Genomic DNA, 25,930 nt, shown 5'->3' on the forward strand with positions numbered 1-25,930 from the left:
TTTAAATGGAAAAGCCCACCCCACAACTTTCTTCTTAATGTTCTAAAAAGTGACACCTAGGCTTCCTCAACAGGAAGCTGTGCTTCAATCCCAAATCCCCTTGAGACCAACATGCCTTAAAGGGGGTTTGGGTTTAAAGACCAATGTATCTTTTTTTTTTTTTTTTTTTTTTTTTGAGACAGAGTTTCGCTCTTGTTGCCCAGGCTAGAATGCAATGGCGTGATCTCGGCTCACTGCAACCTCTGCCTACTAGGTTCAAGTGATTCTCCTTCCTCAGCCTTCCGAGTAGCTGGGATTACAGGTGCCTGCCACCATGTCCGGCTAATTTTTCTATCTTTAGTAGAGATGGGGTTTCACCATGTTAGTCAGGCTGGTGTTGAACTCCTGACCTCAGGTGATCCACCCATCTCAGCCTCCCAAAGTGCTGGGATTACAGGCGTGAGCCACTGCGCCCAGCCCCAATATGTCTTAAAGGGGGTTTGGGATTAAAGTACAGTTTTCCCCTGAGGAAACCTAAGGTCTTAAAGGGGTTTTGGGATCAAGTGTCCTGTTGAGGAAAACTAGGTATCACCATGCATTAGTCTTCCCCGCATTACACAAAAGGCAGGTGTGTTCCCAGAAAAATTAAAGATGGTCTTACAAGAAGTACAAATGTGCCAACACCAGGACTTTGGGGGCCCTGGTTCTGGCCGTGCCACTTGTTACTCTATTACTTTACTCCACACGTCATCTGTTACTTTGGAAAAACCAACCTGGGAGTAACACCTTACTGTCTGGTTCTCAAGTGGCTAAGTGGCTCTGAGCAAGTTTTAAATCCGGCATCGCAAGTACCCTTTGGAGAGGGATTTAGGGACTGAGAAAGGCAGACTCCACCGAGTGTCTGTCCATCTGTCCGGACAGCACCATGTGGCTCAGCATGCAGGCCAGGCCGCGTGCCTGGGTTTGACTCCCATCGTCGGCCTCTGCTGTTTGTTCCGGACAGTTCCTTGGTGCCTGTGTGCTGGTTTTCTCCTCTCTAAGATGGGGTCGGACAGGCAGCTGCACGTGGTAGGCGCTGTGTGTCAGCTATGAAACCACCAGCCCACCGTGTGCCCTGTTCACATGCCTTACAAATTGAGGGCTGATCTCTAAAATAGCATGATTTGTACACGTTTCTGTGACCAGCGAGCCCTTTCACACATCACTGTGACTGGTCCTCATGGTCACCCTGTGAGGGGGGCAGCATTTTTGCCATCTTACAGACGTGGAGCCCAGCTTGCTCTGAGCCATCCAGGAGTGCTGGCCAAGCCTCCGAGCTTGGCCAAATGCTGGCCCCAGAGGAGCCAACCTTCTCCCGCCCCTCACCTCTGAGAACAGAGGGCGGGCCGCTGTGCTCCTCACGACCTGGACTGCCTCATCTTCCCACGGACGAGCTGTCAGGGCTGTGTTTCTCCCAAGATCCCCAGAACAACCAGGGGAAGAGTTCCTGAAGAAATGGGTGTATTTTAGCCACATGGACTCAAACTTGGAAGCAGCATTTGGCATCCCCGGAGAGCACTCAAATGGGGCTGGACCATGCTCGGGGCTCCCCGAGGCTCTGTCCCCACACTTTGGGGCATGACATGACCTGGCTCTGTGCTGCCCTAAGACATGGGTTTAGGAACATGAAATCGTGCAGAGCTGAGCTGTCAGGCCTGAGCGGACACTGCTGGAGGAGAGAGAAAGTTCACATCCCCACACCAAGCACGGTCTCAGATTAGGTTATTACAAAGGGCGAGGGGAGGAGGGCATCCCAGGAGTCTAACATCCAACCCGACCTATGCAGAATGACGGGTGACCACGCCCTGACCCAGCCACACACTTGAACCCTGGAGACTTCAGTGAGGTAGGTGGTATCAGCCCCATTTCACAGGTGGGCAAACTGAGGCAGAATGAAATGCAATAGCTCGCTTTTAATAATAACATACAAAAGTCTGGAGAAAGCCCCAAAGTAGTCCCCTGTTCCCAGAGCCCAAAGAATAAACAGATGGGAGAACAAGCCCCTCCTCTTCCTTTTCCCCCACAGAGAAGATCCCTAAACACATCACCGGAACCCCTCAAATATTCCTGGGAACTTCAAACAAAAAAACATAGCAACAAAGAGACCCAGCTTCCAGTTTATTCCCAGTTGGGTAGGGGACAGGCCTGCTCTCGGGGAGGGTACCGTGCATCCTTGCAGATGGAAACGCCTTCATGCTGGACCAAGCCGAGGGCAGGCCTGGGGCTGGGCAGCTGCTCACACGAACCAATGGGTGTGCCCATGTGAGCCTCTGAGCAACTCCTCTGCCTCAGTGAGCTGGTCTGAGAGATGGGACCAACACACGCCGTCAAAGGAAGTGAGTTCTAGGAAACCAGGGAAGATGAAAAGACACCCCCGCCCCCAGAAGACGGGGTCCCACCTAGAACCTTCCTGGGAGGATGCCAGCCCCACCCCACATCAGACACCCTTTGGCAGATATCCTGTTCTGCCTGGCTACCGAGGCCTCCCGACTACCCTCAGAATCCAAATTCTGCAGGTTCCTCCGTGCGAGGCCCAGCGTGGGATGTCCCAGGTTGGAGGTGTGTGTGTTGGCGGTGTTCTTTGGCTGGAAGCAAAAGGCCGTTCTGGCGGGATCGGGGCCGTCTGCTCAGCTGGAGGCCTTTCTGGAACTGGGCGTGGGTGAGGTATTCCCAGCCCAGGGCAAAGCTATCAAACTTCTTGTGTTTCCATCTCCTATTAGAACAAAGTGGTAAACTGGGGAGGATGAGCTGGGACTGACTCGGGTGCTGAAGTTCATCCGCACGGCATTCCAGAATCTTCCACCGGCTTTCCTCAAGAACGTGTGGACAGTCCGATGCGCCGAGTGCCCTGGCTGGGTGGTTCCGCCTGCTGCTGGGGGGACATGAACATAGACCCGCCGCTCTGGCCCCGCTCTGGGCATCAGCTGCATCTTCTGCTCTCTCTCATGGCCGCTCGGCATCTCTAGTCCTCTTTGGGTGCAGAGGGCTCTCCAGAGATGGGTGGGGGGCGATGGGCGGGGGGGCACAGGGCGGAGCAGAGCCAGCAGGGGAGGGAAGAGGCACTTCAGTTTGGGCTGGTGTTCGTGGAGTCGGCCCCGGCCCCGGGAGTCGAGTGGCCTCGCCTGGCTGCGGCTCCAGCACTGGCGTGTCACAGCAGACCCCGGTGGCGGTGGACAGGTAGGCACTTGGCAGCACTCCCAGGGTTGGGCCCGGCCGGGGCTCTGCGCAGGCTCCGCACGCGGCTAGGTCATCAGGATGGGCTTCTGCCGAACTTCCAGGATGTCTAGGGCCGGCAGGAGGGAAGCAGGTGAAACAGTAACCCTCAACAGTGGTGAGTGCTATGGTCACGGCAGTGCCACTTCTGAAGGAAGCCCGCCTCAGCCACTCATGCGTCTCCTCTCCAGGCCTCACAGACTGCAGAGGAGACGTGTCTCCACCATCCTCACCCTGCAGACTGGGAAATGGGCTCGCAGCAACGGCACACCCTGCAGGGCCTCAGCTACAAGCTGGTGTGGGGGCCAGAGCCACTGCCTGTCACAGCTGCTGCAGGCCTGGGTCAGCGAGGTGGCCTGAGAGCCTCCCCTCGCCCGTGAGTAACACACACCCGGGCATCTGTGGCCACTCAAGAGGGGACAGCAGGTGCGCCAGAAAGGTGAACAAAGGGAGGACTTCAGCTCTGGGAAAGCTACGGCTCCACCCAAAGTCTGAGACAAAGAGGCCAAGAGCCCTGCAAAGAAACCCAACCAACCGACAGGACAGGGCGGGATGACTCCGGGTGGCTCACAAGTACCAAGGCCCTGGAGGCAGAGCTGGCTGTGAGAAGGTGCGGCTGCTTCCCCACATCCGCCAGCATTACCTGTTAAAATCCGATGCAGCGGCAACGTGACGTAGGTTAAGTGTGCATAGAGAAGGAAGTTTCCATCTGCTCTGTTCAGCTTCAGCCAGGACCCGACCAGGGACCGTCCTGTGCCCGACAGGGACCGAGACCGCAGGTTGGTTGCGTTGTGCAGATCGGCTGGAGGAAAGAAGGCCAGGTCAAGGCCCCCACAGCATGGGACACCGCGGGAGCAGGAGGAGGCCAGCTCCCAGTCCAGGCTGAGGCCAAACTCTGCTGAGGCCAGGACGCTCCTTACCAACACCCCCACACCAGCACCCACGCACTCCAGAGCTGCTGCCTCCTCGCCTGTGACACCCCTCCCCACTTCCTCTGGCCCAGACCCAGGCCTCCACCTCCGGGAAGACTTTGGCCACCCCCTCATCTGTCTCTTCTCTGTCTCAAGCTCAGTCTCCTCCGGGGGGTCTGGCACACACACTGCAATTCTCTACTTCTGCAGGCCCTGTCCCTGGAACTAGGCACTGCCACCTGCAGAGCATGGGAGCAGCAAGGCTGAGCCGACCTGCACCATTACCCAGTCCTGGGGTCCAGGCTGGGGGAACCTGCCCCAGAGAGGCAGACTAGGGCAGTGATCAGTACTTCTTACTGATTCGGGAACATAATTCTTACTGATTCGGGAACATAATTCTTACTGATTCGGGAACATAATTCTTACTGATTCGGGAACGGGCCCAGGTGGGGAAGGGGCTTGCCCAAGTTCACACAAGAGCAGGTCGAGGCCAGTGCTGGAGTCCCTGACCCAGGCCAGGGCCTTGAGCAGGTGGGACACCCCTGCTTCTTGGTCCCAGTGGTCAGGACAAAGACTGCCACCTCTTCTGATCAATGCTGCAGCCCTGCTCCCTGCTGGGGGAGGTGCTCAGTGGGAGTTGTCAGCGAATCCTTCACGTCGTTTTTTTTTTGTTTGTTTGTTTTGAGATGGAATCTCACTCTTGCCGAGGCTCGAGTGCAGTGGCACGATCTCGGCTCACCGCAACCTCTGCCTCCCAGGTTCAAGAGATTCTCCTGCCTCAGCCTCCTGAGTAGCTGGGATTACAGGCGCCCACCACCATGCCTGGCTAATTTTTTTGTATTTTTAGTAGAGACGGGGTTTCACCATGTTGGCCAGGCTGGTCTAGAACTCCTGACCTCAGGTGATCCACCCGCCTCGGTCTCGCTAAGTGCTGGAATTACAGGGGTGAGCCACTGTGCCTGGCCAATCCTTCACTTCCATACACTCAACAGACATGCACACAGTGCGGAGCCAGGCGCCTGCTGGGTCCTGAGGATGACAGTGAGGAAGGCACGTGGTCCATGCCAGCAGAGCATGGCAGAACTTCCCAACCTGTCTGTGACGGCCACCCCTGTCCCCAGGAGCCATTTCCCAGAGAGACTGCTGAGTGGCATTTTAAATATGCTAATCTGATTATGTCACTCCCTTACTTAAAACCCCTCAGAGGCCTCCCTGGGGGCTCTGGGAACAACTCCTGTATTCTGGAAGGTCACTGAGCGAGGACAGGGAGCAGACACGGGTGCTCAGGAGAGTGCAGACTGTGCCTGGGCAGGACTAAGGGGCATGGTAACACCCAGATACAGACACCCGGAGTCCAGGGGACAGGGGCACAGGAAGGTCGGGGGTAGGCTGCACGAGGTGGCGACTCTGTCACCAAAGAGCACGTGGTTCTGGGAGGCTGCACAGAGCCAGGAGGGCCAGGCCTCACCCTGAGGGCGAGCTGGCCCAAGGCAGCGCAAGGGAGGGGAGCCCTCCTCTCTCCCGCCACACCCCGTGTGTGCGGAGCCATCAGATCACCCATCCGCCTTCTTCCTTAAGCAGGCTGAGAGGCCTTAGAAAGGTGGGAAATCCCCTGAAACTGACCAACTGCTGCACATCTGCGCTCCAAGCACTCTGCCAAGGAGACGCCTGAGCCCACCAGGACGGGACCCCCGGAGGCAGCCATTTCTGTCTGTCCCCAGCTCTACCCTCAGCTCCTGGAGGGCTGCCTGGCACATGGCACCCACTCTCTCAGTGCTGCTGAATGAACAAATGAATGAATGAATGAATGAATGACTGGTCTGGATCAAGAAGAGACTGAAGGGCGCGGGGACCCTAGGGCACGGAGTGGGGGGTCACCTCCACCGTTGTCCTCCCGGAAGAACTCCTCACTGTCGTTGGCCGAGTGCGACTTCTTCATCTCAGCGATCCGGTTCCGGGGCACCTTCCTCTTGAGGGATGGGGAGAAGAAGGCGGGCCGGTTGTTCCGTTCTGGGGTGGGGGGTGTGCTGAAGGAGGTCACCTGGGAACAAGCAGCCAAAGTCACCAGAGTAGCAGAACAGCCCCCTACCCGGGGGTCCCAACACCCCTCCTATCCCACCCTCAAACAACCCGACACAGCTCCCAGGGAAGAGGCCGCTGGCCCAGGAGGACCCAGACCCAGCCGGCCCGTGCTAGGTGGGGCCTAGAGACTGGAAGATGCGTTCCAGCCCAGGGGCCAGCAGGACACCTGGCCACCAGTGCTACCCGAGGAGGGGCCAGGCTGCTGCTGCAAATGGCAGAAAGACCCCCCTCTCCTCTGGGCCTCAAACAGTGGGTAGGGGGTGTTCAAGCACAAAGTAACAACAGCTGCTGACGCTGAGTGAGCACCGGCCCCACACACAGACCCTCTGAGCCTCCAGCTCCGTGAGACAGGGGCTAGCGTCAGCCCATCTGACACATGGGGAAACTAAGGCAGGGACCGAGACCCTGGCTTGCCTGTGGTCACCAAGCAGGACGGCAGCAGCCCTGTCTTCTGTCCCCCAGGGCCACGCTCCTCATCCTACTTCTCAGGGCTGACGTGGCCCCATCCCTCTCATTCCCAGCACCCTTCACGGGAAATACTGTGCTAAGTGGCTCTATGCCTCTGTCTTCTCCCCACTTCTAATCACGTTTGGTTCTGTTCACCAAACATTCACACCCACTCAGGGCCAGGCAGGCACAGCACTAAGGACAGACAGGCACATTGCAGGTCCCTGCCCTCAAGGAGCTCACAGTCTGCTGGGGTGACAGACTCAGAGAGTGACAACCATAGACAGCATGCTGGCTGTGGAGACAGAGAAAGAGAAGCACAGGATACATGAAGCACAGAGGCAAAAGGGATCCACAGCCTGGGAAATCAGGGAAGGCTTCCTGGAGGAGACGCCGCTGGAGCTGGGTCTTGAAGGACGAGTAGGAGTTCGCCAGGTGAAGAAGGGGGGGAAGGGCGTTCCAGCCAGAGGGAACTTGGCCCATCTCCTCCCTCCTCCCCATGCCAACAATAATCTGAGGAGCAGGATGAGCTGGGACTGAGACTTCGGGAGCCCCGTCAGCCTCCTCGTCACGGCTCCGACATCCACCAAAGTCCTGGCAGCTGCTGGGCTCCAGACGGTGTTCCCACAAGCCGGGGAAGGTTTTTAAAAGATAAAAGAAACAAACAGCAGCAACCACAATACACAGAGTCAGCATGTGTCACGCACTGGCTCCAGACGACCCCGCCAGAGAAGGAGACAGGTAATAGCAGGCGCACAGGCGGCAGTCCCCAGGGGCCAGCCCTGCTGCTGACCCTGTGTGACCCTAGCACATCCCTCCTCCTGAACCCCAGGGCTGCCCAGCTGCTAAGGCACCAGAGACTTTCACACCCCTCACAGCCACTCCCGCTGGACAGATGGGAAAACCAAGGCTCAGGCAGGTCTAGTGACCTGTAGTCACTCAGCCCTCAGGCTGTGGCTGGAGGTGGCACCCGGGTTTGTCCAGCCCAGAGCTCGGGCCACATCTTCGTAAGGACTTTCACACACACATTTTATCAGAGTCCCAGGGGATAATTTAGGACCAGGGAGAAGAACCAGGCCCTTTATCTCGGAAACAAACTCAGAAATATAAACCACCTCATTCCAAAGACAAGAGAGGCCCCTGCCTGGAATTCTCACCCATCTTTGCAAAAAATAGCACTTGCTGTCTTTGGCTTGCAAAACACATTCATTGCAGAAGATACCTCCCCCCCAAAAAAAGATATACAGAAGAGAAAGAAAACCAACATCTGACCACCCGGAGATATGCATGGTTCAGATCTTTCTCGAACTAAACGTATAACAAACGCACACTCCCTCATCTCAGGCATGCCTGCGGTAATGCATCGTTTACATTCCCACGCCTCTGCTTTCCAAGTAGGTCAACAGCAACTACTGCAGCTGCCACCTGGGAATCCTCCTGAGGGCCAAGCCCCGCATTCCTCAAAGCCTCCCAAATACTGAAGGAGCAGGTATCCTCATGCCCTGTTTCTAGATGAGAAAACTCAGGCTTGGAGAGGAAAAGAGACACACCCAAGGTTATGAGAGCAGCAGAGCAGGATTCTGGCTGTGGGTGGCGTCTCTCCTGGACAATGGCTGGGCAAGACTGCCCCTGGACCTGTGCCAAGGGCACCCCCCTGCCCAGCACACCTGTACTCCTCCAAGAACTACAGCTCTGGGCAGCCCCTCTGGAAGAACCAGGCAGAGCAAAGCAGCCAGTGGGCTGGAGACCTTCTCCTGCCTGTGCCCCACCAAAGGCTTCTGGGAACAAAGCTGCTGCTGACCTCAGCCTCCCGCCCTGGGGAAGGAGAGTGGCCTAGGCAGAGCAGGGCCCCAAGCCCAGTGCTATCCCAAGAGACCTTGTGACCTGGGGCAAGCTGGCAAGTCTGGTTTCCGGCTGTGCGAGGCAGGAACACCTCTCCTGCAGCAGAACCTCCTACAAACCTCGGGGCAAAGAGCTGGGTGGTCTAGGCCTCTGCATGCGCTGGCTGACCCTCAGTCACCATCATCCCCATCTGACTCACCGGGGAAGGCCGGCCACGTGCCCACGCTCACCCAGCAGGTCCACCCAGGCAGGCGCCAGGGCCGGGCCTGGGTCCCCAGCCAGTCTCTTCTGCCCACTGGCTCTGTGGACTCAGCCTGGCTTTGTGGCATCTCAGGGAGGCAGAAAGAGCTCTGGCCCAGCACCAGCCTGCGGTGTGACCTTGGCCAGGCACAGCCCTCCAGGTCTGCAAGGCAGGAACGCCTCCCCTGCGGCAGCGCCTCCTACAAACCACTGGGCAAAGAGAAGGGCTGGGTGGTGCGGGCCTCCGCACGCTCGGCACCTCGGCCTGCGCACTGGTGGTTGGGGATGACAACACCTACGTCCCCAGGGGGCCGTGAGCACGGGGGAGACGGTGGAAAGTGAACTCGAGGGACGGGAGCCCCCGCCCCCAGCTGTGCAGCCCTTACCCGCTCGTGCATGGGCGAAGCTGGGCTGGAGTCCTCTTCAGTCCCACAGGGGGATGTGTCACCTGTAGACACTCGGCTGACCGCCATCTCGGCGTGGCCCTTGCCCTGGGGGCCCTTCATGCGCACAAACTCCATGTTGCTGTACTTGTAGAAGCCAAACGACATCTTCTGTGCCATGCGGGCGGCCACGCTCACCTGGGGGCCGGCGCGGGGCAGCCTGAGTCAGGGAGGTGGCGATGGCTCCATGGGGCCCCTCCCCAGGACATGAACAGCCAGGGCGACCATCCCTCAAGGAGCGGGGGCTGCCCGGGAGGGAGGGTCTGAGCCGGCAGGCGGGGCAGCTGGAATGGACCCACATCTCTGCCTGGTGCCCCTCCTGGTGCCCCTCCCACCGCCCCATGAACCACGGACCAGGCTGAGGACAGGGCCCCAGGCTGGCAGCAAGGCTGGCTGCGGATGGTGCCCGCTGGGGGAGAGGGGCCTGCCCACATCTGCTTGCTTAGTTGGGGGCGACTCGGAGCGCTCCCAGGGCCAGTCGCAGGAAGCAAGTGACAGTGAGGAGGTGACAGCGACACCATCAGCCATCACTTCCCAGGGAACTAGAGACTGAGGAGGAAGTTCCCGCTCACATTTCAGATGAAGGCAAGTGGCCCGCATGGGCTGAGGCCGACCATGAAGAATGACGTTAAGAGGACCAGGGAGCGCCTAGAAGGAGCCCGGAGGGGCTGCAGGTACCCCTGACGGCCGCTACCATGCACAAGCAGGCTGGGAGGCCCCATGGTATGGACCACGGTGGGCTGTGGAGCCGCCGTCCCCGGGCCCAGAAGAACACCCGTGAGGCCGCCCCGCACTCACCCGGTTGTCATACACCTTCTTGAGCGCCTCGTAGCGGATGGAGCCCTGAAAGATGACCCCCTGGAACGTGTTGGTTTTGTCACTAGCCACCAGCTCCACACAGACCATCTCTCCTTCCCCTACAGTCATGTCGCTGAACACCTGGGCCAAGACACAAAGAGACAGGGACGTGACCATCAGCTCCCACCGCCCACACCACAGCCTGGCCCAACTGGCAGGGAGGGCTGCTCAGAAAACCCCATTTTGCAGGGGACAACTGGCTGTCACACACTCCTGTGGCCCCATGCCCTCCGAGCCCCACGGGACAAGAACAGCCTCACGCTGGGGCAGGGGCTGAGCAGCAGGGGAGGACAGGGACGCTTACGGAGACTCTGGGACTGGCAGAAGACGCACACCCTCATCACGGTTCACCAGGACCGTCGGCCACCGTCTGGGCCCCTCCACACCGCCTAGGGGTGCCCAGCCCTGCCTGCCACATCTTTGAGGCTCCTGTGTGGCCAAAGGCTCAGTGTGGTGGCAGGGTGACTGCCCACCTGGGGTGACAACACCAGACTAAGGTGCCACAGGCCCCATCCTGCCACCTTCCCGAGTCATTGCTCCCAGGGCCTGGTGCACAGACTGTGAGCTCCGAGGTCACAAAGACTTAGACGCAAATCTCAGCTCTGCCACGCAGGAGCTACGTGTGCCTGGGGAGGGGACATGACCTCCCTGAGCCTGGGATCTTCCTGCAGACGCCCACGCCTTCCTCCTAAGTCCTCAGGGCCCTGAGCACCTTGGATGCGCACAAGGACCCCGACCAGGGCCTCAACAGAGGAGAGACACAAATGGGCAGAGCAGGGAGTGAGCTGCGACCGGCTCCCTCCCCGCCCTCCCAGTGCCCTGTGTTTCTCGGTGAGTCTCCTTCTGCCCAAGCCCGTTTCCCAAACCTTAAAACAAAGGCTTGGCCCAGATAACTCCGGAAACCCCATCCCTCTTTGACATCCTAGGATTCCAAGTCAGTGCAGGCGTGGAGGCGCTTCTTTATCATTTACTAGCATTAATAATGGCTCCCCCCGCCCGGGCAGTGCTTCTTGCAAGAGTTTATGAGGCGTCCTCCCACTCAGGAGCCTTTTGTCTTCAGCCCTGACAGTAAGTAGGACAGATGATCATGACACTGATTTTACAGAGGAGGAAACGGAGGCTGCGCCGGGGGAATTCACCTGCCCACAAGCAAACACTGGGAAGAGAGAGAGCCACGTCTGCCTCAGCCGGACTCTTCCCGGCTCCAAGCTACCCATGCCTTTCTGCAAGCGTAAGGCCGCGGGGAGAAGCGCCTAACACCCACCTCACGAGAAGGGGAAGCTAAGGAGAGAGGCCCTGTGCGGAGCTCACCTCCTCGAAGCTGTCAATCATGAAGAAGATGTTGGGGTAGCTGATCTTGGACTCCTCCCCCTTGCTGTCCATGGGGTGTTTACTGGGGGACGCGAACACTTGCTGGAAGAAAGCAGATTTGGAGGACAAGTGAGGCCCCACCCGGCACAGGCCCAGAGCCAATCCAAGCCAGTATAGGGAGGCCACCCGGCCCAGAGCCAGTCCAAAGCCAGAGACCTACCAGGAGATGTGGGGGATAAGCTGGTTCTGTGCTCCTCGAATGGGATACGGGATCCCAGGAGCTGAGCAGATTTCTGGAGCCAGACCCCTCACCTCCAGGGCAGAGAAGCAAGCAGGAGGACTTGTCTCTCTCTGCCACGCCCAGCCTGAACTGGCAGTTAGGAGGCTGGGGGCTCTCGTGCCAGGGCTCACCTGAGATTTCTTCTTATGGATGTGAATGTCCCCGCCGTCAGCACGTGTGCACACCGCACAGGTCACCATGTAGTCCAGCTGGAAGAGAGCACGGGTCAGCGTGCAGGGAGGGGTCAGCCATCCCACAGGGCCAATCCGCAGCCCCACCCATCCCACCCCATACCTTCTGCAGGATGAGATTCAGGCAGACGCTCTCCTCCCAGTCGATGTCAGGGTCTCCCAGGCCCGGCAGCTTCTTGGAGTCCCGCCGGTACACCTCCACCTCCACCTCGGGCTCAGCTGCCTGCGAGGCCCAGAGCAGGAGTGAGTGCCCAGGGCTCACTGTGGTGCTCTTCTTCTTCCCTGACTACTATGCAGGCATTACAATGGACAAGGACTCCAATTCTTTTTTCTTATTATTTTTTGAGACAGGGTCTCACAGCGCTGCCCAGGCTAGAGGGCAGTGGTGCAATGACAGCTCACTGTAGCCTCAACCTCCTGGGCTCAAATGATCCTCTCACTTCAGCCTCCCAAGCAACAGGGACCACAGGCATGTGCTACCACATCCGGCTAATTTTTAAAACTTTTTGTAGATGTGGCGTTTCGCCATGTTGTCCAGGCTGGTCTTGAACTCCTGGGCTCAGGTGATCCTCCTGCCTCGACCTCCCAAAGTGCTGGGATTACAGGTGTGAGCCATCATGCCCGGCCAAACTCCAATTCTTGCTCCCCAGTTCTCTAGCGACGGGAGATGGGACCCAGGGGCCATCCATTCTCCTCACTAAGCCTCAGTTTCTTCATCTGTACAATGGACTAAGGGCATCTTCCCCTCAAAGTTGTCATAATGATTTAAAGAGCTAATATTTGCTAAGTGGCATCAATGATAATAGTGACACCTACTGAGCTCTTAGTGGACGGCGGGGTCTGGGCTACACATTTTACAAATTATTAATCCTTTTAAAGCAACCCTGCAATGCAGGTATCATTAGCCCCATGTTAACAGATCAGAGTCAAATTTACTGAAGATCAATAATAAATACATATCAGAGAGAAACCAAAGCATGTCTACACCTCTCCTGGGAGACTAGCTTCCAATTTTTTTTTTTTTTTTTTTTTTTTTTGAGACAGAATCTCACTCCATCCGTCACCCAGGCTACAGTGCAACACATCTTGGCTCACTGCAGTCTCCGCCTCTTGGATTCTAATGATTCTCCTGCCTCAGCCTCCTGAGTAGCTGGGATTACAGGCACGTGCCACCACACCTGTCTACTTTTTGTATTTTTGGTAGAGACAGGATTTCACCATGATGGCCAGGCTGGTCTCGAACTCCTGACCTCAGGTGATCTGCCCACCTCGGCCTCCTAAAGTGCTGGGATTACAAGCATGGGCCACCGTGCCCGGCCTCAATTAATTTCTTATTAATTGTTTTGAGACGGAGTCTCGCTCTGTCACCCGGGCTGGAGTACAGTGGCACAATCTTGGCTCACTGCAACCTCTACCTCCTGGGTTCATGTGATTCTCCTGCCCCAGCCTCCCAAGTAGCTGGGATTACAGGTGTCTGCCACCACACCTGGCTAATTTTTTTCTGTATTTTTAATAGAGAGGGGGTTTCACCATGTTGGCCAGGCTGATCTCGAACTCCTGACCTCAAGTGATCTACCCACCTCGGCCTCCCAAAGTGCAGGGATTACAGGCATGAGCCACTGCACCCGACCTCAATTTATTTCTTATTTTATTTTTTTGAGATGGAGTCTTGCTTTGTCACCCGGGCTGGAGTACAGTGGCACAATCTTGGCTCACTGCAACCTCTACCTCCTGGGTTCACGTGATTCTCCTGCCCCAGCCTCCCAAGTAGCTGGGATTAGAGGCATCTGCCACCACACGTAATTTTTTTTTTTTTTTTTTTTAATAGAGACGGGGTTTCACCATGTTGGCCAAGCTGATCTCGAACTCCTGACCTCAAGTGATCTACCCACCTCGGCCTCCCAAAGTGCAGGGATTACAGGCGTGAGCCACCGCGCCCGGCCTGGCTTTCAATTTTGAAGCAGCTGTGCTGACTGGGGGCCTCTGGTCCCGGTCCTGGGTGCTGTCACTGACTCGGGCTCCGAGAGGCTGGGCACTGCTGGGCCCTCTTGCAGGTGCACAGGCCTGCACCCCCCAGAGGCAGAGCTGGGATCTATGGACAGAGGTGCAAGAGGCCAACCTTGCCTAGGAGCGAGAAACAGACGTCCCCGGGTCGGGGGGCCCCACTTCCACCGCCTGTATGGTTCTGCAGTCACCCCGAGCCCCTGAGCTGAGAGTCCTGGGGTTCACAAGACTCTGCTGTTCCTCCTGGTCTCGTTTCATTGACCTGTTCATTTGCTTTTGCTCAGCAAAGCGCTGTGGACTCAGTGAATGAAAGGCTCGGGGGCACGATCACACGGCTGTTCGGGGCAGCACCACAGCACAGGCAGGCGAAAGAGCAGGTTCCCCAGCAGAAAGGTGTCTGTGTGCGCACCAAAGCCAGGCCCAAGAGAACACTGGGAGCTGCCCGGTACCCACTGACAGGAGGGTGGCCAGGCCGCCATGGTACACTCTGCAGGCATTACACAGCAGTGAGACCAGATTACAACCACCTGTGTCAACAGGCATGACTCACAAACATGACATGGGGGGAAAGAAGCCTGAAACAACATATACTGCCCGATTCCAATGTATGAGCTGTGAGAACAGGCAGAACCACCGACTCCACACACAGGAGCTGTGAGAACAGGCAGAACCACCCACTCCACACGCAGGAGCTGTGAGAACAGGCAGAACCACCCACTCCACACACACGAGCTGTGAGAACAGGCAGAACCCGCCAATCCACACGCAGGAGCTGTGAGAACAGGCAGAACCACCGACTCCACACACATGAGCTGTGAGAACAGGCAGAACCACCAACTCCACACACAGGAGCTGTGAGAACAGGCAGAACCACCGACTCCACACACAGGAGCTGTGAGAACAGGCAGAACCACCGACTCCACACACAGGAGCTGTGAGAACAGGCAGAACCACTCACTCCACACGCAGGAGCTGTGAGAACAGGCAGAACCACCCACTCCACACGCAGGAGCTGTGAGAACAGGCAGAACCACCCACTCCACACACACGAGCTGTGAGAACAGGCAGAACCCGCCAATCCACACGCAGGAGCTGTGAGAACAGGCAGAACCACTGACTCCACACACAGGAGCTGTGAGAACAGGCAGAACCACCAACTCCACACACAGGAGCTGTGAGAACAGGCAGAACCACCGACTCCACACACAGGAGCTGTGAGAACAGGCAGAACCACTCACTCCACACGCAGGAGCTGTGAGAACAGGCAGAACCACCCACTCCACACGCAGGAGCTGTGAGAACAGGCAGAACCACCCACTCCACACGCAGGAGCTGTGAGAACAGGCAGAACCACCCACTCCACACACACGAGCTGTGAGAACAGGCAGAACCCGCCAATCCACACGCAGGAGCTGTGAGAACAGGCAGAACCACTGACTCCACACACAGGAGCTGTGAGAACAGGCAGAACCACCAACTCCACACGCACGAGCTGTGAGAACAGGCAGAACCACCGACTCCACACGCAGGAGCTGTGAGAACAGGCAGAACCACCCACTCCACACGCAGGAGCTGTGAGAACAGGCAGAACCACCCACTCCACACGCAGGAGCTGTGAGAACAGGCAGAACCACCCACTCCACACGCAGGAGCTGTGAGAACAGGCAGAACCCGCCAACTCCACACGCACGAGCTGTGAGAACAGGCAGAACCACCGACTCCACACACACGAGCTGTGTGAACAGGCAGAACCCGCCAATCCACATGCAGGAGCTGTGAGAACAGGCAGAACCCGCCAACTCCACACACACAAGCTGTGAGAACAGGCAGAACCCAACTCCACACACACGAGCTGTGAGAACAGGCAGAACCACCGATTCCACACGCACAAGCTGTAAGAACAGGCAGAACCCACCGACTCCACACACACGAGCTGTGAGAACAGGCAGAACCACCGACTCCACACGCAGGAGCTGTGAGAACAGGCAGAACCCACCGACTCCACACGCACGAGCTGTGAGAACAGGCAGAACCCACCGACTCCACACACACGAGCTGTGAGAACAGGCAGAACCACCGACTCCACACGCAGGAGCTGTGAGAACAGGCAGAACCCGCCCGGGAAGTTTGAGGAGACAGAGCAGCAGCTGCCCAGGGGTAGGCTGAGCCCTGGGGTGGGGTGAAGGGGCCTCGGTGTTCTCATCACACTCTGTATCTGGGGGCTGGTGAAACCAGGTGTTCAGTCTAAGAAGAATCAAGCTGTGTACACGTCTTTGTTTTTCTGTATAGACGTTATATTGAAAACAATCTACTAAAAAGGAAAAAGTGAGACTGGGGACAGGGCTTCGCCGCTAGCAAACTGTGTGACCCCAGGAAGCTTCCTCCCTGTCTCTGAGCTTTGGTTTTCTGAGTGGGTGTGAAGACGATCGGCACCTTAGGATCCTGAGGTGTCACGTGACCGTGCGACACAGGGCTCCGGCCACCAGCGCAGAGCCAGCAGCACACAGAGCCAGGTCCCCCTCCTGCCAAAGGCACACAATGGGCTGCCCAGGAACACAGAGCGTTTTGTCCAGGGCTGGAGGAAACAGAGGGCAGGGAATCCAGGACATCCCTCCCTAGGAAAGGCTGGACTGGGGATGTCCCTTGGGCCCTGGAGCACTCGGGGTTCCTGGCATCCTGTCCCCCTGACACTGCAGCTCCTGCCCATCCACCCTCCCCTGCTAGGTGCAGGAGGCCCGACTGGTTGCTATGGCAACCGGGTACCAGCGGGATGGGCACGGGGAGGGGGCGGGAAGCAGCCAGGCTGCCGCAGAGGACTTGCAGTGCGCAGGCGACTCTGCGGGGCCCCCACCTCCACCGAGGGCTCAGGGCTTTTGCCAGGGGGGTCTCCCCGTCTCCCCATCAGCGCCTCCAGCCTGCCCCCTGCAGGCCACCCTCAGCACTGCAGCCCGGCAAGCTGGGAAAAATGCCAAGTTGGGGCAGCCCCAGGACCCACCCACCAGGCCCCGCAATCTCCATCGGCCTACTCTGGCAGGTCCCATGTGGCACTTGTCACACACCCTCCCACTCTGCACTCGCTGGTCCCTCCACGGGGCGTGTCCTCAGCCCACTGCTGCCCGCTCTGTCCTACAACCCGCCCACCAGATGTCACCTTCTGCACTCCCCCCACCACCGCCGCCCTGCTCCTCTTCCCACCATCACAGCACTGATGGCTCCATAGCACTGGCTATACCGTCTGTCTATCCAAACAGACTGAGGCCAGATATGAGTCATTTCTGTGCTCCCAGCACTGAGTGTGGGGGGGCATCTGCACATGGCTCACAGTGGGTGTTCAATAGAACATTCTAGCATGTAAACAGCTGGACTGCCACTTGCTCCCGTGGGACTCAGGCTTCCCTCACTGACCTCGACACCCCCAAATTTTCAGCAGATCCTGGATGTGACCCCATCCCCTCTGCTCCAAATTCCTCAGGCCTGGATCCAGGGCTGCGCTTTCTCAGTGGAGGGCTCTCACCTTTAACTTCTGCTCCACCCAAGATGGACCCCTCATCTGCCGTTCCTTTCTCCTCCCCCTACCCCGGCCTATCCAGGGTGCACACAACCCGTCCTCCCACCTCCCTGTCTGCCCTCTTGACCAGAGTCGTGACCTCTCTGGAATCAAAATTCAAAGTACAGCTGAGAGTGTCTCAAATGCACCAAGTCCTCGTTAGAGCCCTGGCTTGCAACAGACTCTGCCTTGGGGAAAAGACCAACATTTGGGGGTGGGAGAAAAGTTCTCTGCAACCTGAAGTCCAGCAGAAGCTGAGAGGCCACAGTGGACGGAGGCAGGGGCGGGGTCCACAGCCCTGGGACGACAGAGGGCCTGAGCCTCCGAGTTCCGGCTCCCATGGGTGAGAGGAGTCCCTTCCCCAGAACTGTGCAGAGGTGAGAGGAGCCTGTGCCCGCCATGAGGGTCACGGGCAGTGAGGATCCTGAGGCACCATCCACCCCCCTGCCAAGGACACTCATATGGTCACGCTAACCCCAAACATCCCAGCCTCCCAGGTGTCCACAATGGGAAGGCCCTCACCTTTCGGGGCACCTGCCCTGATCCCCTTTTACCCCAGAGAGGAGATGACCTGGCAGTGTCATATGGTAAACCAGGGAAAAACAAGACTGGCCTTGAAAGCTGGTCTCTCGATTGCACACCCAGACAGGGCGGGCGTGGCAGCAGGTTCTGAGGAGCCCTGAGCCAGCTCCAGAAGGTTCTTACTCGGGGATCCCATCACCAGTCAGGCCTCCTCTTCATCCCTCCCAGAAAGCATTCCCTGCCTGCCCGAGTGTGGCTCTAGTCCCTGCACACCCTGCCTGCCCGAGTGTGGCTTGAGTGCCTGCACACCCGCCACTGAAACTGCTGCGCCAAGGCCGCCACCCCTCCCTGGTACCGAATCCAATGGGCCCTTCAGACACTGCACCCCACTGGCTGCACCCACGTCTCCAGACCTCCCCTCTTGGGGTGCCCTCCCCTCTCCTGGCTCTTCCCCCACCTCTCTGGCCAGTTGTTCATGGTCTCCTGCTGGTCCCTCCAAAGTAGGGCTAGCTCAGGGCTCGGGGCCAGCATGCAGGCACCCAGGCCCTTCCACTTGCAGAAAATCCATCCCGCGTGTGTTCAGGCTCAGAAAATGGGCCCAAGGCAAGGCCAGGCTCCAAGTAATCCCTGCATGAGCCTCTGCCAGCAAACCATGGCCCCGGAGTCACAGAGCCAGGCAGGCTGCAAGTTCCAGACCTAGCTCCACGGCCCTCTCATTTCTTGTTTTTGAAGGAAAACAAAAGCGTTTCCATGTCTGGCATATGGAGTTGCTTAAACATTTTACGAACTGCAAAAGCTTGTGAAAAACAGAGAAGGAAGCATGCAAAATGTATTTCATTAGCTCCTCCCACACTGCGATTTAGTGGATGAATACGTTAGGCGAATCACTTCATCTCCGAGCCCTCCGTTTCCTCATCTGTAAAAGGGATAAGAACACCCACCCTGTCGAGTTGTTGGCACTTCACAATGAGGCTAAGAAGAAGAGAGCTCAGCAATGTGTCTAGATGATGGCGAGGGCTCAGTAAGTGGAAGGCACCGTCATCACCACCACCACTGAGTCAGGTCACCCTGCCATGGCCAAGGGAGGGCCCTGGGCTCTGGAGTCCGACCTTTGCTCTACCATCAATTGACTAATTATAAGAGGCCAGCCGAGTTAGCTGTCTCTGATCTGTTTCCTCAAAGCTACGACGGTGACGGCAATCACTGCCCTTCAGGGTCACAGTGAAGATGAATGACAATGTGTACAGACACCCAGCACATCCAGATTTGCACATGAGACTGTCTACACAGTTCCTGGAATACAGTAGGTGCTCAATAAATATCACTCACCCTCTTTGATATGCATGAGCACTGTAGGAAAGCCCACATGTACACCGAGAGCAGACACCACAGGGATGCTTGGGGCACAGACACAGGGGCAGGGGCCGGGGGTCACTCACCTTCCTCCCGTCTGCACCGCTTTCGCTGCCGGAGTACGCCAGCTTCCGGCGCACATAGAAAAGCATGTCGTCCTGCCGGGGAGCCCATTTCTCCATGAAGTAGGTGGAGAACATCCAAGTCCAGAAGACGATGCGGTCATCCTTGAAGCACCCTGCAGAGGGAGGCCAGACAGGAGTGAGGAAGGACGGCCACCCTGGCCCTTGCAGCATGGCCTTGGCCAAGCTGTGCCCACACCCCCACATTTCTGGCCAGAAATTTGCGAGGGCTCTGAGATGCGCCACCCTTCCCTCACCACTCCCGACCCCCACCCATGGAGCATCCAGAGAGGCTGGAGGACACCTCCCAGGAGGCCCAGTTCCTCCACCCAGCAGCAGCCTGAGAGCCCATGCTCCCAGCCCCACAGCTGAGCCTGACTCCAGCCTGGGGATGAATCAGCAGCTTCAGAGGAAAAGGAAAATCCCGAGGAGCCAGGAACGCCACTGGCTGGCTGCTGTCTGGGCTGGAAGCCGGGAAGGCTTGGCTGGGGGGGAGCCTTTGGAGAGGCAGGGCTCTCACCAACATCTCTCACCCCCACCCACTCCCCCTGGCTGCGGCAGTCCCAGCGGGAACCCGACTTAAAGGGACAGCCGCCCTCCAGCCAGCCAAGGCTGCAAGCGGGAACCGCAGGGAGACAGCACCCGCCCCACCCCTGCCCCACGTCTGCGCAGCTTCGTGCTCATCTGATCCTCACAGGGACTTCTCCTTCTATTACAAATGGTATTTCTTTATGATAAATATTTGTAATATTTTCCTGCAAAAGAGAAAAAGCCCACAGGCTTTGGTAGGGAAGATCTGGGTTTCCGTTCCAGCGCTGCCGCTGGTGATGGGACAATGGGCGGGGGCTCTGAGCCACAGGTTCCTCGGGGCACATGCAGACAAACCGAGACCACGGGCACACAGCAGGATCAACATAGGTGGGTCTGTCCCCTCTCTAGACAGATTCAACACTTCAAAATATGCGGCCAAGCTCTCTCTTATCAACTCAGTAGATTAAACCGGGTCTGCTTTTGTTTTCTGTCTTCCTCACTGACCAGTGCAATCTAGTGCTGGTACTCGGGCTGGAAGGCACTAATCCCGACACTTAGAGATGGGGAACCTGAGGGCCAGTGGTGCCAGAACCCTCTCTCGCCCTCACAGGCAGGCCAGTGGGCTGACCAGGACTCGGCCACTAGCTGAGTCAAATGCAGAACACCCCAGCCTTGGTTGACATCAGCCACACCACTAACCAAAGAACCAGGACTCACAGCCAGCCCCAGCCCTCGGCCCTCAGCCCTCAGCCCTCTGCCCAACAGTGTGTTGCTCACCCACTCCCATGCCCTGCCTGGCTCCTGGGTTCTAGGGCAGTGAGAGGGAGGAAAAGAGAAGGAGGCTTCATCGGTGAGGGTCTGGGTCAGCGAGCCTTGTCAGCCTCCAGGGGTGAGGGCCAGGAGAGCCCACGGGACTGGCAAGACCTCCCAGGCTCACAGGACCCGGGGGAATGAAACACGCGTGCTGTCTGCAGAGTCGCTTTGAAATTCCTGCCGCGTTTTTGCAACAGGCAAAGCCCAAGTCACGCTACTACAGACCCTTGCAAAATTAAGCAAAGCGCTGTGATTATTCCTGGATAAATTTCAATTCTTTTTTACTTCCTCTTAACATTGCTTCACTTTTGGTTCCCTCTTAGAGCCCAACGGAATAACAGAATAAATTTGGTCTTTAAAAACCAGCGCCCTTGGCTGGGTGCGGTGGCTCATGCCTGTCATCCCAGTAGTTTGGGAGGCTGAGGTGGGTGGATCACCTGAGGTCAGGAGTTCAAGACCAGCCTGGCCAATACGGTGAAACCCTGTATCTAGTCAAAACACAAAAATTAGCCGGGCATGGTGGCGGGTGCCTGTAATCCCAGCTACTCGAGAGGCTGAGGTGGGAAGATCACTTGAACCTGGGAGGCAAGAGGTTGCAGTGAGCCGAGATCACGCCATTGCACTCCAGCCTAGGTGACAGAGCAAGACTCCATCTCGGAAATAAATAAATAAATAAATAAGCCAGGCATGGTGGCAGGCGCCTGTAGTCCCAGCTACTTTAGAGGCTAAGGCAGGAGAATCACTTGAGCCCGGGAGGCAGAGGTTGCAGTGAACCGAGATTGTGCCACTGCACTCCAGCCTGGGCAACAGAACGAGACTGTCTCAACAAACAAACAAACAAACAAACAAAACAGCCCTTAAGAAAACTGCCAGATTCTCACAGAGTTATACATATACTTACAAAACCAGCCACTAGCCACTCCTAGGTACCTGCCCAAGAGAAATGAAGCACATGTCCACAGAGACTGGTACACAAATGTTCACAGCATCTTTATTCATAATGGCCACAAACTGGAAACCAGGAGAATGCACACATGTCACAATAAAAACAAACTAGTGATCCACACTACACCGTGGATAAACCTCAAACTTGTCCTGCAGAGCAAAAGAAGTCAGGCACAAAAAGCTATTTACTGTATGATCGCATTCACACGATGTTTCGGAAAAGGCGGAACCGTAGTGACTTAAAGCAGGAGGGTGGTTGCCCTGAAAGGTTCCAGATCTTGATTGTGACTCTGGTTTCACAGGTGCGTATGACCATCAAAACTCATCAAACTTAGCCGGGTGAGGCAGCTCATACCTGTAATCCCAGCACTTTGGGAGGCCAAGGCGGAAAGACTGCTTTAGGCCAGGAGTTCAAGGTCAGCCTGGGCAACACAGTGAGACCTGGTCTCTAAAAAAAAAATAAAAATTAGCTGGGCATGATGGCATGTGGCTATGGTCCCAGCTACTAGGGAGGCTGAGGTGGGAGGATCACTTGAGCCCAGGAGTTCAAGGCTGCAGTGAGCTATGATCGAACCACTGCACTCCTGCCTGGGGGACAAAGTGAGACCCTGTCTCTAAAAGGGTATTAAAAAATAAAATTTAGGCCAGGTGCGGTGGCTCACACCTGTAATCCCAGCACTTTGGGAGGCCGTAGCCGGCAGATCACTGGAGGTCAGGAGTTCAAGACCAGCCTGAACAACATGGTGAAACCCCATGTCTATTAAAAATACAAAACTTAGGTGGGTGTGGTGGTGCTCACCTGTAGTCCCAGCTACTCGGGAGGCTGAGGCACTAGAATCACTTGAACCCGGGAGGCAGAGGCTGCAGTGAGTCGAGATCGTGCCACTGCACTCCGGCCTGGGAGACAGAGCGAGACCCTGTCTCAAAAAATTATTTAAAAAACATAAAAACTTATCAAACTGTTTAGTCTACATATATGCAGTTTATTTTACATAAACTATATGCCAATAAAATTGTTAAGTTGTAGCTAATGCTGGCAAGGGTGCATTGAACTGGAACTCTCCGATATGCCAGAGAACAAAACATGTGAGAAGCTAAAGAGCATTTTCTCACTCCTATGCATCTACCTGACGGCAGAGTACAAAATTAAAGGCCTTTTGCACAAAAACATTTCGTGTGTTACTCATGAGAAAAAATAATATAACAGCAATAACCACAATGAAGACGACGAAAGGAAAGGACACAATATCCTGCCATTTCTGACATTTCCCCAAGGTAAAGCATGCCATACGGATTCAACCAAATCGCCACCAATCTTTTTAAACGATGGCTATAAAGACTACACACAGATGCATGGGAATACGTGTAATACGATATTTAGTGGAAAAGCGGAACCCCAAGTTGTAGACACAATGATGACAACTACGTAAATCACATGGAAACACCAGAGGTAAACAGACGAGAACGCTAGGAGTGGAAGAATTGAACACAGCATTTTTTTTTAACTTAATATTTTCAGTCATAAGATTATAATACTTTCTCCTATGAATGTACAACTTTTAATATCATAGGACTCATTAAGAAAGGGAACGGGGAGGCGGGCGCCTGTAGTCCCAGCTACTCGGGAGGCTGAGGCAGGAGAATGGCGTGAACCCGGGAGGCGGAGCTTGCAGTGAGCCGAGATCGCGCCACTGCTCTCCAGCCTGGGCAACACAGCGAGAGTCCGTCTCAAAAAAAAACAAAAGAAAGGGAGCAGGGAGAGTGGAGAGAAAAGAGATTCTCTCTCTTCAGAGGGAGGAAGGGAGGCAAACACAGACACACTCCACATCCAAGAGCCAGGAAAGGTCGGGACTGGAGGGATATCTCTGATTCCCGGAGGCACAGTACAGTGTTAGGAGTTGCAGTCAAACATATGTGAGCTCAGGTCCTGACGCTACCCTTCCCTACTCAGATGGCCAATTCATTCAGCCAACCTCTCTGACCCTCAGTGGTTCTACCTGTCAGATGGGTCTCTAACCTGCCACCCTCCCAGAATCCAAGGTGAGGACTTGGCTGAAAGTGAAAGTGCTCTGCTGGCTGCACAGCTCCAGCTGCTGCAATGTGGGCTGCTGGAGACCCTCTGCTCTGCTGCCCTGCATGTCAGAAACACTGACACCGGGCACGGCAGTGTGGCCTGCTTGGATGACGTCAGTGGATCCCAAACCTTCCAGTGTCCTTTGGCCTCACGGTGCAGCAACTGGCTGTGAATAAACACACGAGGCACAGCTGGCCTGTGAAGTCACTGCTGACTCCTTCTCCCACAAGCAAACCCCTTCTCCCTTCACCCTTTCCCAGGGCCTGCCGAGCAAGAAATCCCCTGGGTCACAAGCCCTGGGAGCTGCTAGTCCAGCACAGAGCCTCGTCGTCTCCAGACTCCTCTCTGTCCCTTCTCCCTACCGTCTTGCCAGTCAGGGCTGCAGGTTTTCCCCACCCTCAAGCACAGTGGAGACTTACGGAAGCAGATGTGGCCCCGAAAGCTGAGCCAGGCTTACGGTGGTAGCACCTCGGACAGCTCTGTGCTCACGGCCCTGCCTTCCCTCCCGGGGTCCTATGAAGCCAGATTATAACCCATTCTGATTTGAGGCAGCCGTGAACACTGAGTTAGTCAGTACCGACCCACTGGGTCCTAAGGCAAATACAAGGTTAGGGTCCTCTGATCACATTTTCAGCAACTAATCAATTCATAACCTTACTTTATGTATGTTTCTCTTTCAAGACACTTTATTTAAGGCCAGATGCGGCGGTTCATGCCTGTAATCCCAGCACCTTGGAAGGCTAAGGCAGGTAGAATACTTGAGGTCAGGAGTTCAAGACCAGCCTAGCCAACATCGCAAAACCCCATCTCTACTAAAAATACAAAAATTAGCCGGGCATGGTGGCGGGCGCCTGTAATCCCGGCTATTTGGGAGGCTAAGGCAGGAGAATCGCTTGAACCCGGGAGGCGGAAGTTGCAGTGAGCTAAAATCACGTCACTGCACTCTAGCCTGGGAGACACAGCAAGACCCCGTCTCAAAAAAAAAAAAAAAAAAGACACCATATTTAACATATAGTTCATTCACTAACATTGAACTCATGGCCAACAACAATCAATGTTGAACGAAGCTTCTCTAACACATGTATTTTCTCCATAAAGTACATCACAGCCATCTTGTGCCTGGGACTAGAAAGCATCTCAGCCCAGGGCCATTTTAAAGCACTGACAAAACCCACAAAAAATGCAAAATACATGGCACTAACTAGACTGCAAAAAGGACACTTCTTTACAGTGTGAGACGGAGCATCGCCTTGTCTGACCTCAGCTGGAAACCTGTGTCAGGTAAGGAATTTTTCGACACTCCATGAATGTCAGTCATTAACCCGAAAGTGCCATGAGTACTGATTTTAGGGTTACAAATAAATTTCAGTGAGTAGGTGAATCCGTGAATAATGACAATGGCCTGGACCAGGAAAACTGATATTTGCCAGGAGTTCTGGTGATCCAGCTGTCTCCCCTGCCTCAAGCGAGTGACCTGCTTCTGTAAGTCACTCTCTTCGAACTCCAGAACTGGAAGAGCCCTTTCCAGGTGAGTGACTCCAGGGACTAGCAGGGGAGAGGGCGCGTGGGAAGTGAGCACTAAGCCTGGGCCGTCCACACCCCAGTGCAGTGTCTGCCACCTCTGAATTGCCACTAACTCTCCTCCCGGTTCTGCACTACGCTGGACTGGTGGCATGACAGCACCAAGAGCTCAACGGTGCTGGTTTCAGGAGCGAGGAACGTGACGACAGCTCGCGCGTGCCCTGCACCCTACAGTGTGTTTATTTATTCATTTATTTTTGAGACAGAGTTTTGTTCTTGTCGCTCAGGCTGGAGTGCAATGGCACGATCTCGGCTCACTGCAACCTCAGCCTCCCAGGTTCAGGTGATTCTCCCATCTCAGCCTCCCAAGTAGGTGTGATTACAGGCATGCGCCATCACACCCAGCTAATTTTTTTGATTTTTTTTTTTTTTTTTTTTTTTTTTTTTTAGTAGAGATGGGGTTTCACCATGTTGGCCAGGCTGGTCTCAAACTCCTGACCTCAGGTGATCCGCCTGCCTCAGCCTCCCAAAGTGCTGGGATTACAGGTGTGAGCCACCACGCTCGGCCCACCCTACAGTTTATAAAGCCCTTTCACCCATTGTCTTTTCAGATCCTCATGGCAACTTTATGAGGTGGGGACAATCTCAGCTTAGTTTCAAAC

At 56.0% G+C, this 25,930-nt stretch overlaps 1 protein-coding gene across 5 annotated transcripts in view; it reads right to left on the reverse strand.

Annotated features, from left to right (window-relative positions):
• Positions 1-1,911: 1,911 nt before the first annotated feature.
• KIAA0930 (KIAA0930 ortholog) overlaps positions 1,912-25,930 on the reverse strand; it is a 45,821-nt gene continuing 21,802 nt past the window's right edge. Inside the window, exons 1-10 of one of the 5 annotated variants that reach the window (XM_003812393.5) lie at positions 19,658-19,938; positions 19,349-19,500; positions 11,940-12,059; positions 11,777-11,854; positions 11,366-11,467; positions 9,995-10,135; positions 9,140-9,334; positions 6,021-6,183; positions 3,875-4,033; positions 1,912-3,301 (exon numbers count right to left, since the gene is read on the reverse strand). In XM_003812393.5, the coding sequence (XP_003812441.3) occupies positions 3,261-3,301; positions 3,875-4,033; positions 6,021-6,183; positions 9,140-9,334; positions 9,995-10,135; positions 11,366-11,467; positions 11,777-11,854; positions 11,940-12,059; positions 19,349-19,500; positions 19,658-19,910 (1,404 nt within the window). In that variant the 5' untranslated portion in view covers positions 19,911-19,938 and the 3' untranslated portion in view covers positions 1,912-3,260. Of the gene's footprint in view, positions 4,034-6,020; positions 6,184-9,139; positions 9,335-9,994; positions 10,136-11,365; positions 11,468-11,776; positions 11,855-11,939; positions 12,060-19,348; positions 19,501-19,657; positions 19,972-25,930 lie in introns of those variants that run through there. The other 4 variants (XM_063603140.1, XM_003812394.6, XM_063603138.1 and 1 more) reach the window with 4 other exon arrangements.

This window comes from Pan paniscus, chromosome 23 (assembly GCF_029289425.2).
Source record: "Pan paniscus chromosome 23, NHGRI_mPanPan1-v2.0_pri, whole genome shotgun sequence".
In the NCBI taxonomy this organism is placed as follows: Eukaryota; Metazoa; Chordata; class Mammalia; order Primates; family Hominidae; genus Pan; species Pan paniscus.